General features: G+C 56.7%; 1 protein-coding gene across 1 annotated transcript in view; it reads right to left on the bottom strand.

The window, feature by feature from the left end:
• Positions 1-8,785: 8,785 nt before the first annotated feature.
• Positions 8,786-11,902, bottom strand: part of ZNF853 (zinc finger protein 853) — a 7,760-nt gene continuing 4,643 nt past the window's right edge. The window contains exon 4 of the mRNA XM_044915181.1: positions 8,786-11,395. Within this exon, the coding sequence (XP_044771116.1) occupies positions 10,156-11,395 (1,240 nt within the window). The 3' untranslated portion in view covers positions 8,786-10,155. The remainder of the gene's footprint in view (positions 11,396-11,902) is intronic.

Genomic DNA, 11,902 nt, shown 5'->3' with positions numbered 1-11,902 from the left:
AGTCCCCCAAAGCTTGTCCAGCCCAAGACACCCAAGTGGTGCAGCCACACAAAGGCCCCACAGTCCGCCACCCAGTCAGCATGTCCAAGGTCAGAGTTAGGTTTGGGACACTGCCCCAAGGTACTCTCCTCCCCTGCCCCTCCCACACCTGTGACTTCAGAAGCAAGACGGGCTCAGGCAGACCACCCACTATTCTGTGGGAATCAAGCTGCTTGATAGGAGCTTTTGTATCTGTGCTTCTTTTATAATTAAATCAATATAATTCCCCACTCTTACGACCTCACCTGACCTGGTTCCTTCTGGGTCAGCTCTCCACTGGATCCGGATTAGATGCTTGGGGTGTGGGAGTTGCCATCCACCCCAGACTGGCCAAGCCTCTGCAGATGACCCTCCCCTGGGCCCCAGGTCATCTTCGTGCCTACCCCAAGCAGTGCTAGGCTGTCCCAAATGGGTCATGCTTGGGACTCTCATGTCCTCAAATCACCTGACCCTGATGCGTCCAGCCATCAAAGCTCAGAGCTGCCAGGGATTGGCTCTGGCTACCCCAACGCCTACAGGCACAGAACCCGAACACGACCGTAGGGCAGGGCTCCTGCCAGGTGGGCCTCTTTTCCCAGGGGTGCTGGAGAGCCAGAGACCCGGGTTCCAGCCTTGACTCCCCCCTCCTCCTCTTCCCTTCCCTCCATCATGCAGTGACGTTCCCGAAAGCTCTGGGTAGCCCTGTTGCTTGGGTTTCATGAGTCTCACCGTCCTGGCTGAGTCCTGGCCATTGGCCTTCCTGTAGGTTCTCATGTCCTCAATGGCACCCCCACTCCCTCTGAGGGAGCCTTATCCCTGCTTTTCCTTTATTCTCAGTAGGGATCCTTGCTGGGGCATGTTCCCTCGCACACCTCGCACACCTCGCACACCTGCACTCCTGCACACCTTCCGAGGCAGGGCCCCGTGCTCGTGCCAGGGGTTCTCCGAAGAGCGCAGGCCCTGCTGTCTAGGTGGTGGGGAGGGCGAGGAGACAGGGCCTTCACTTGGGCCCCTGGCTCAACGGGCCCCAAGAGTCGTGAAAGCCGTGAAAGCTGTGAAAGCCGAGGGGAGGTGCCAGGGCTGAGTGGGAAGAGACATTAGCAGGAGTGGGGACCAGCAAGAGCAAAATGGAGCCCAGACTTGTCTATGGTGCTGGCCCCACCCGCCCAGAGATGCTGCTTAAGGCCGTCTGAATTTACCGAGGGGCATCTCAGAACTCAGAATTGCCATCCGGTGTGGCAGTGACAGAGAGCCCTCCGGTAACAATTACAGATGTAGACACGGTGTCGGGATTCCATATTAGAGGTGATTGGAACCGAGACGGGTTTGGTGCCATTTTTGACAAGATGAGCTAGGATCTAGATGTGCCCAAGTCCTGCCAATTGTCTGCCTCTGGGAGGGGCGGCTGGTGGGTCAGAAATCGAAGGAACCTCAGAGGAAGGGACCCAGTTCCACTCGAGACCTCTGCCAACATGAGTCAGCCTGGGGAAAGAGGTACAGTGAGCAGACCTGTGTCAGGGGCTGGTCTGCCCTCCCCCCAGCTGTCCCTGAGCCAGAAGGAGAGAGGAGAGAGGTGGCTGCCAGTATGTGCCCAGGCCTGTGCACCCTGAAGGAGCAGGAAACAGCAAGAACAAGAACAACAGAGATCCAAACTGGACGTTGCTGCTCAGCCCAGCCAGCGACTGACCAGTCGGCAGCTCTTTCCCAGGAGGGCACTGGGAAGGGGCTGGTGGAGGTGGGCTGGGCAGAGGGGAAGTGGCACCTTCTCCCAGACACAAGGGCTAGCCTTGACTTGAGCTCCCCCTGCACGGTGCTACGTGGACTGGTCTGGCGGGACAGCAGTCAGGGACATAGAGCCTCCAGGTACAGAGAGGCATGGGTCCCAACTAGGAGGTGCAGCCTGTGAGCCATGGGCCAGGTGGCATTTCAGCCAAGCCCCAAAGAGGGCCAGAAGCTGGGATGCAGTGGGGGGGGGCGGGGGGTGAGACCTGACCTGAGCAAGAGCCTAGAGGTGGAGAGCTTGGGGCCAGTAGGGGATTTGGGGCCACGGGGTGTCTGGAGCCTCATGCCTCAGTAGGGCCCCTATGGTGACAAGCAGCCAGCAAAGACACCAGGCAGAGGTGGGTCATGATTTGCCAGGATGGACGCGGGGGGAGGGGGGGCATGGCAGGGGTTCAGGTGGACAGCAGGGAGCTGACCAAAGGCTGTTGAGATAACTTAGGTGGGAAGTGACAAGGCTTCAAGGTGACAAAATGTCTTCGTCGATTTGAGCTTCTATAACAAAGATACCATAGACTTGGTGGTTTAAACCACAAACATGGATTTCTCACAGTTCCGGAGATTGGGAAGTCCAAGATCAAGGCACTGGTAGATTCAGTGTCCGGTGAGAACCTGCCTCCTAGTTCATAGCTGACACTGGCTGTGTCCTTATTCAGTGGAAGGGTCAAGGGAGCTCTCTGGGGTCCCTTTTATAAGGGCATTAATGCCATCAATGAGGACCCCACCCCCATGACCTAGTTACCTCCCAAAGGCCCCACCTTCTAATGCCATCACACTGGGCATTAAGTTTCAACATATGAAAGGGGGGTGAGATGGGGGGGGACACAAATATTTAGTCCATGCCACAAGGTGACAGAGTCAAGCTGTGGAAATGGCAATTTCTACTTTTCGGGGGGAACCTGATCACTCTGGGAACAGTCCCTGGTTCTGCAATCCTTGGCACCACTGTGAAGGACTCTGCCCATCGTCCTTGCAGAGGGAGCCCCTCCCCACCACAGCCCCCCAACCCCAGAAGCCATGCCTGCCCAGTCTGTCATACGAGTCCATCCTAGCCTCCCACCTAGGCAGTGTAGGGCAGACAGAGGGCAGAAAGAAGGATCAGGCAGAGATGACAGAAATGTCCCCTCAACAGGGGCAGAGGGTTGAATCCAGGCCCCTGCAATGGGGCAGAAAGGAAAGGCAGGGGTGGGGTCTAGACTGTAGACAGACGGGGGGTGGGGGGTGTTGGGACAAAGACGATTTCCTTAACCAAACTTTTAGTCTGGGCCTCATGTCAATTAGGCCCTGACTTCCAGCTTCCGTGTCTCTCTGCATCACCCAGTTTTAACAAAAATCCTGTCAAGTTGGTTTCGCCAGAATCCCCACCCTTGGTATCTGATCACACCCCATATCTGGTCATGGTCCTCACCCGGACCGCCCCCCCCCCAACGTGATGTCTGATCGCCCTGGCTTGCCTTCAGTAAGAATCCTATCTGGTCTGTTTAACCAGAATCCCCCCCAACCCCTGATGTTTCTTCCATCTTAGTAAATGTCCATCCACCAACTTCCCCCTACCCTGCTCCTTGGCTATAAATCTTCACTTGTCCTCGCTGAATCCAGATTCTCTTCTGAGGCCTCTTTTCCCCTATTGCATTAGGCCCTGAATAAAATCTGTTTTTTCTGCTTTAACTACTGTCTGGCTCTGGTTCTTTTTAGCGGTGGCACTTCGGCCATCCCCCCAAGCTGGGCACGTGGGGCTAGGAGGGAACTTTGGTCAGCACCCCTCTGTGCCAGGCTCCTTGCCAGTCCCTGGCACAAGAGCCCAGGAGGAGCCCAGGAGGAACCCAGGAGGGCTTCCTGCAGGAGGAGACAGTTGAGCAAGTCCTGAGAGCCGAGTGGGAGTGAGCTCTGCCCAGACTAGGTCTCTGAAGGCAGTGGCATGCTGGCAGGTGGGTCTGTGCAGAGGCAGAGCCAGCCCCAAGCGCGTGTGCTCCTATGGAGACATTGTGGGCCTCGCGGAATTGCAAGTGCACCCGCGTGCACTGTACGTCCCACATTCCCCCGCCCCTGCTGGTGAGCCACAGGAAGGTTGACACAGAATGAGCTTCACGACAATCACTGGGGTGGTGGTGAGACCACATTGCTCGGGCAAGAGGCAGAAATCATCAGGGCTCAGATTAAATGGCCTTGTTCAAATTTGATTTGTTTATATATTTACTTATTGTGCCATTGCTTGTTTACTTATTCCTAAAACAGATAAATAAGTTGAGAGTAAATTGGGGGGTAAGTCAATCTTATGACCAGAGTTTGTACCTCCTGGCAGAATGGGGTAGGAAGGAGCCTAACAGATTGGGGTGAGGGGGAAGGCCAGAGAGAACCTGAAAAGCCTTTTATTCTGACGTAAGGAATTCAGATTTTCTCCTGTAGGTCACATGGGACAGAGATGGTTTAAGGGGGTTCGGGGAAGGACTTTCAGTAATACCCAGCTGTTAACCTTGTCACCTTTCCTGTTGCTTCTCCTCGGTGTCCCCCGATAGCATCAAGGAGAAGGTCTCTCTGCGGGGCTGCTGGTCTCCAACGTCTCTGCCACACTTGCTCATCACCCTTTAAACAAAGACAGGGCAAGCCTTAAATTCGGAACTTCTACCAGGCAACTGGGTCTCACCATAATTTAACAATACCGTTTAGTTTCCATTGTATTTATTTTTACAGCTGCCTTCTATTTTTCTAGGGGGGGAAGGGCAGAGGGAGAGGGAGAGAGAGGATCCCAAGCAGGCCATATGCCCAGCTCGGAGCCTGATGCAGGGCTCGATCCCAAAACACCTCGATCTGGGCTGGGATGGTGACTTAGTTTGAAATAGCTTCTGGCGTAAGTGACACTCCATAACTTCTAAGGCTAGATCATAAGAAGCCTTGCAGATCCCAACCCCAGGTCTCTTGGGACCCAGACCCTCTATTGAGAGATACCCAGGTCACGGGTGGAGAGATTATGTGTAGCTGCTCCAGTGGACAGCCCCACTGAGCTCCCAGCTGACCATCAGTATCAACTACCAGCCTCATGATGAACCCACGTCTCAGCCCCACCGAGCCATCAGATGACATCACATAGAGCAGAAGAACCACCCAGCTGAGCCCAGGCAACCTGCAGAGCTGTGAGAGATAATAAAGCATCTGCTGTTTTTAGCCAATGTTTCAGGTGGATGATTGCACAACAATAGTTAGCTGAAGCAGAGGGCATTAGGAAAAGCAGGGGACATCTAGAAGGACTCCTGGGTGGGTTTGTGTCTCAATGTCTCCAAGTAGATGGTGTTGCCAGCCACTGAAGGGAGGATTCAAGACATGCAGGCTTGGCCAGGAATTAAGAGCTCTGTGTGGTCTTTTTTTTTTTTTTTTTAAAGATTTTATTTATTTATTTGACAGACAGAGACACAGCGAGAGAAGGAACACAAGCACGGGGAGTGGGAGAGGGAGAAACAGGCTTCCCCCTGAGCAGGGAGCCCGATGCGGGGCTCGATCCCAGGACCCTGGGATCCTGAACTGAGCCAAAGGCAGATGCTCAACGACTGAGCCACCCAGGTGCCCCGAGCTCTGTGTGGTCTTATTGAGCTTTAGATTTTTGTGACATCCAAGTCTGGGAGACCAGTGAATTCTCAGGTTCAAGAGGGAAGCCTGGGTGGAGGCTGATGTCACAGGCTGGGATGGAGTCGCCTGGGGACCCTACCAGATCCTACCTGCAGGGGAGGATCCTAAGGGCACAACTATGCCCTTCTACCATCTGGGGGGCTCATGATTCATTTCTACAATGTCTAAATTTTTTTAACATTGGAATAGTAGAAAGCGTTATCTCAGAAAATCCAACCAGAGGAAAGAATTTGTGTTTGACGCTTTCTTGCTTTAGATGCAACAAACATATTCGAAGGGCCTAACGTGTGCTGGGCCCATTTGCCCCTTTGCCAGTACTATTTAGCCTATTGAGTTTGACACACGATAACCCAGAACAATAAACACTCTTGCTCCCATTTCCCAGGCAAGGAAAGTTGTCACAAAGTAACTGGTGGCTGGAATTCCAATCCCCAAGTCCTCCCTGGAGGAAAGCTGCTATTTCCTAAAAGATACCAAGCCGACTCAAAGGAAGCAAAGACCAATAATAAGAGTCAGGCTCTTTTCTGTTTTATAGATTTGATTTTATCTCATTCCCTGGGGATTTTCCATTTTAGAGCATCCTGGGCTTAGCCAGCCCCCTCCTGATACGACAGAGGTACAGCCCAAGGGTCAGCCGAAAAAGATATTTGCCTAATCACTAAGAAAGCGACGTGACACCCTGCTCTCCTGTGGTTATGGGGACTAACACATCACCAAGGGGCAGGAAGGATTTCACGCCAGGGTCCCTCCGGTTAGCACTAGTCCCCAAAGTACGTAAGACCTGGAGCCCTTTCCTGACGCCCTCACAGAAACAACCTGATCCCTATCTTTTGCAAACCCTTGTAGATATGATCATTATATGAAAAATTAAGACCGGTTGTACTTTTGGTAATTTTGTGAGCTTTAAAAAAAAAAAAAAATCACATTGTATTTTTTCACTTGATGAGCCAGCCTTGAGTCTGGACTCCTTTACAAAATTCCCATCCATTAAGAAACTTCTTTTCTTAGTGCTCAAGTCTCTACACTTTCCTTTCATGTCTCCCAACACACATGATTTAGCCTAACTGGCTGCCAGCTCGTAAAAGCAGAGGAGTGATCGAAACACTGAAAAGCAGAGTCCCCCACAATGAGCAAGGGCACAGTGAACGCGTGAACGTGACGACCACTGACTCAAGTCGAAGAACTGCTGGATGTGGCTTGAACTACAGCTAGCAGGCGGAGGGGGAGCCCTTGCCAGGACGGGGGGAGATGAGGAGCCTAGCTCCCTGCTACACAGCCCTGGGCCCTGATGTGTCATGTGTCTCTGCCACCGGGATTCCCCCGCTCCTGACACAGGATGCCAAGTCTGGGACGCACTGGCCCTGGGAGCTGTGAATGGGGATGAGCCATGGGTGACTTCCTGGCCACAGAGACAGGGGCTCAGGATGCAGGTTCGCTGGGGTGGGGAGCGCAGGCAGGGGCCCTAGGCACTCTGGCTGGGGCAGGTGGGTGGGCAGTGCGGCTTCTGGACCCAGCCACCCCATGGCCTGAACTAAGGTTCTGCCCATGACGTTTGTTCAAGGCGAAAGTACAGGAGTGAAGGATGGCTCAGGCACTGTGGCTCCCATCCCTCTTGGGCACAGGGTGCCTATTCCTGTCTCTGCTGCCCAGACTGCTGCTAGGGATGGGGGTGGAGAGTGGCCAGGACTGGGGACTGAGCTGGTTTGTGGTTCGGTGGCACAAACAAGGTGGGGGGAGTTGGGTGATGAGGGCAGGGATCAGGGGTGAGCAGCCCCCACCCCAGGGTGGGGGAGGATAGAGCCTGACTCATGGGGCCACACTTGGCTGGGCTTCCAGACTCAGGAGTTATTGGGGGTGGGGGGTGGACACAGAGGGCAGGCCTGCTTGGTCTTAGATGCCTATCGGAATGGAGAAGGCTAATAAAGGAGACAGGGATGCTGAGAAGTTCTGGGGAGAAGTCAGGGCGGTAAACAGGAGGAATCTGGGAGTCTGGGGCCAATAGGTTCCACAAAATCTAGCCCCTAGCTCTCCCTTTCATTTCACCACCTGTCTCCTTTAACACCTACAGCCCAGCCATCTGGAAACTCTCACCGTTCCTAATCACATCAGGCCCTCTCTGGCTCTGATCCATTGTACCATGTGACTTCTGTCTGGACCGCCTTCCCCTCTAGTCCCACTTGTCCTCACCTTTATGGCTCAGCAAGACCGCAGCCCGTCCCACTGTATGACCATTTATGTGTGGCTCTCTCCTACTGGGCTGTGAGCTCTTCAGCAATGCCTGTCAGCACCTGGGACAAACCCCACCCAACACATGGCCTTCACCTACCAACAGGCTCGGCCTACCCACCCGGACGTGGGCCCCTGTCCTGGGTTCCCCGGAAGCAGACTGCAGAATGTTACTCAAGGAAAGCGCCGGGGGAGGCTGGTAGAAGCAGGGGTGCAGACCAGGGAGGGGTGGGGAGGAAGGACAGGGTCTCAGGCAAAGCCCTACAGAGGCAAGGGGCCTTCTACCTCATCGCGGAGCTCCTCTGGAGCAGGAGTGGTGCCTCAGACTCATCCCAACGCGAGGAAGGGAGCCGGGCTTTCACAACTCTTCAGAGGTGGGGGCCACGTCCTCTTCTCTGCGAGTGTGGAAGATGGAAGAGCCGCAGGGGCTGCTGGGGGAAGCCAAGCAGGGTGGGGGGAGCCCACGTGTCTGCAAAGGATCCACCCAAGATGTGGGCAGAGAATCAACATTTGCTCAGGCCACTCCTTGCCCCACACCCCGCATGGATTCCACTCGGGGGAGAACGCTGATGCCAGAAGGCCTGGGGGGGGGGTCACCCTATGGCCCCTACTGCTGCAGTGGGCCCTCATCTCCCCCATCATCCCCGGACCCCCTTGCCTTCAGCACCTCTGCTGCTCCAGGAGGCCCGTCTAATGGGATGACCCGGACCTTCACCCCTGAGGGGTCAGAGCCCCATTTGAAAGATCTGATACCCCATCACCTCGGTGAATGGTTACTCAGGGAAATGGCTCTGGCCCATTGGCGGGGGGGTGGAGGGACCGAGGAAATCACCTCTGTACACAAATACTGTAAACAGTGGCAGAGAAAGGGAAAAGCTGTCCTTAGGAGATGCCCAAACTGGCCTCCTCAAGCATCTACGCTCGGGTCCCCATCCCTCCCAGCAGGGTTTTATTGAATAGGCCCATCCAAGGCCAACGGACTCAGGTTACAAGGAAGAGTCTGGGGTGAGGAGCACTGAGCATGGGACTGCATATGAAGTCCCTCGCTCTAGAGCGACCAGGAAAATATTCTGCCGAAATGAAACTGGCGGCAAGACACAAAATCCAGCCGTGAAAACACAGAGACAAGACAACGTATTTCTTCATTTAAATTTATTTTTCAATTTTTGTTTCTCACTCAACCAACACATTTGTAAAATGCCGCAGGCTGTGTTAGTAAAGGAGAAGCAGGGAGCGAAGAGAGGGGCAGCATCGAAGCAGCCGCACGTGGGAAGTCAAGAGCAGGAAGCAAGCACTTGGGGCAGAAGGGGCGGGCAGCCTCCTCCACTGTCCTGCCTTCCCACAGGCATTAACATTGCCGATGCTCGGACAGACCCCCAGACAATTCTGTAAACGTTGTAAAAAGCATTTCTGTTGCCTCCAACCTTTGTCCCCCAATTTCTCCCTCTGACTCCACCAGTGATGAGGCCGGATCTGCTCAGGCCAGCAGCCTGCATAGCCCGGCCCAGGAGAACCCTGCCCCTGGGTCTCAAGGCCCCAACCCCATAGCCTTAGTCCCTGGACAAGCAAAAGAGAAGCCCAGAGATGGCAGATCCCAGGGAGGTCTGGGCGGGCTCAGCTCAGAGCTCCTTCCCCAAGGGGAACACTGCACTGGACTGTGGAGAGGCATTCTCGAATGCCCTCTGCTTCGGCCGCAGGCTCCTGCTCAAGAGGACACTGCCAGGCCACCGTGGGCGCGGGACCTTGGCAGCAAAGAGGGCGAGAGCCTGCCTCCCACCCTCGCTGGAACCCTGGGATCCCCAGGGGGGAAGGTTTAGCTTCGACCCAGGGAAGGGCTTCCTGGCATCTGTGCATTGACCCAGGGGACACTCTGACCCTGTGCTTATGAACACAAACATTTTAATCAGGATGATATCCACCCTGAGGCATTTTCACTCTAGAAAGTACTTTCAAGGCAAATGCCATTGAGGACAATTTAACGCCTTGATCGGTTTTCTACAAAGTGCAGATACATTTCCTTTTTTCCCCCATTTTTTTTTCCTTGAAGAAATTTTCACCAGGACCAAATCCTATCCATGTGCGTTTTACCACATATATTCGATTCCCTGGTTAGTGTTCGATGCATGTCTGATGTCACCAACTGTCACACGTGTCACCGGCAGTTTTCTCCTGTGGCTCTCACTTCTTCCAAGTCCCGTTTTCCGGGGAAAGGGCTTTAGCAGCCTCCTCACGGATCGGCACCCAGGAACAAATCTGTGCGGCGCGCTGTTCGTACGGATGCGCAACACCTGGGCTGCGTGGCCCCGGCGGCTTTCCTCTCTTTCCTCTCGTGGCGCGAGGAGCGTTTCCGAGGGTCCGTGCGCGAACGTGGCCTCCCCTCGGCTAAGCAAGGAGAGCGCTGGAAGCCCGGCCCCGCGGCCACGGAACAGGGCGGGAGGAGCCCGCGCCCTCCCCGGCCCCAGCCTCCCCTCCGTGCCCGCCCGTCCCCGCCGGTCCCGCTCCCGGTCCCGGTCAGGGCGCCTGCTCGGAGCGCGGTGGGCCGCCGGTGGCCGCGCGCGAGCCGCGGAGCAGGCCCAGGCCTCGCGAGCGGCCGGCGCCGTGCAGCTGGCGCTCGTGGCGGCGGATCTGCACCTTGTGGCGGAAGCGCTCGCCGCAGTCCTCGCACACGTAGGGCCGCTCGCCCGAGTGCGTGCGCCGGTGGCGCAGGAGGTTGGACGAGACGCTGAAGCGCTTGCCGCAGTCGCCGCAGGCGTAGGGCCGCTCGCCGGTGTGCGTGCGCTGGTGCTGCACGAGCGCCGAGCTCTCGCTGAAGCGCTTGGCGCAGTAGGAGCAGGCGTAGGGCTTCTCGCCCGTGTGGATGCGCTGGTGCGTCACCAGGTTGGAGTGCTGCGAGAAGCCCTTGCCGCACTCGCCGCAGCGGTGCGGCCGCTCGCCCGTGTGCGTGGCCTGGTGCCGCACCAGGTCCGTGCTGCGGCTGAAGCCCTTGCCGCACTCCCCGCAGATGGTCGGCCGGTCCCGCGCGCGCCGCCGCCGCCGCTGCCTGGCCGGAGTCAGCGCCGCGCTGCCCGCGGGGCCCGGGATGGCCACCACCGCGGGCGCCGCCACGGCCGGCAACACCATGAGCTCCTGCAGCACCACGTAGCCCGGGGGGGCCACCACGACCGCGGCTGGAGCGCCCGGGGCCGGAGTCCCGCCGCCGCCTGCGGCGGGCACCAGCTCCAGCTGCAGCTCCGGCTGCATGGGGGTCAGCTCCAGCTGCACCTCCTGCTGCTGGGCTCCCAGATCCACCGGGGTCAGCTCCAGCTGCACCTCCTGCTGCTGCTCCAGCTGCTGCTGCTGCTGCTCCAGCTGCTGCTCCAGCTGCTGCAGCTGCTCCTGCAGTTTAAGCTGCAGCTGCCGCTGTTCCTGTTGTCTCTCCAGCTCCTGCTGCCGCTCTAGCTCCTGCCGCTGCTGCTCCAGTTCCTGCTCCGTCCCCAGGTCCACCGGCATGAGCTCCAGCTCCACCTCTTCCTCCTCCTCTGGCTCCAGTGGACGGGGCTGCTGCTGCTCTTGCAACTGTTCTTGCTGCTGCAGCTGCTGCTGCTGTAACTGTTGCTGGTGCAGCAGCTCCTGCTGTAACTGTTGCTGGTGCAGCAGCTGCTGCTGCTGTAACAGTTCCTGCTGCTGCTGCAGCTGCTGCATCTGTAACTGTTCCTGTCGCTGCTGCTGTAGCAGTTCCTGCTGCTGCTGCAGCTGCTGCTGCTGTAACTGTTCCTCCTGCTTCTGCTGCAGCTGCTGCAACTGGCCCTGCTCTTGCTGCTGTAATTGATGCTGCTGCTGTAACTGTTGCTGCTGTAACTGTTCCTCCTCCTCCTCCTCCTGCTGCTGCTGCTGTAACTGGTCCTGCTGTAGGTGCTGCTGCTGTAACTGTTCCTCCTGCTTCTGCTGCTGTAACTGGTCCTGCTGCAGCTGCTGTAACTGGTCCTGCTGCAGGTGCTGCAGCTGCTGTGACTGGTCCTGCTGTAGGTGCTGCAGCTGCTGTGACTGTTCCTGCCGTAGGTGCTGCTGCTGCTGCTGTGACTGTTCCTGCCGCAGGTGCTGCTGCAGCTGCTGTGACTGTTCCTGCCGCAGGTGCTGCTGCTGCTGTAACTGTTCCTGCCGCAGGTGGTGCTGCTGCTGCTGTAACTGGTCCTGCCGCAGGTGCTGCTGCTGCTGCTGTGACTGTTCCTGCCGCAGGTGCTGCAGCTGCTGTGACTGTTCCTGTTGCAGGTCCTGCTGC

This window comes from Neomonachus schauinslandi, chromosome 5 (assembly GCF_002201575.2).
Source record: "Neomonachus schauinslandi chromosome 5, ASM220157v2, whole genome shotgun sequence".
Classification (NCBI taxonomy): Eukaryota; Metazoa; Chordata; class Mammalia; order Carnivora; family Phocidae; genus Neomonachus; species Neomonachus schauinslandi.
This window is presented reverse-complemented; position numbering and strand designations above follow the sequence as displayed.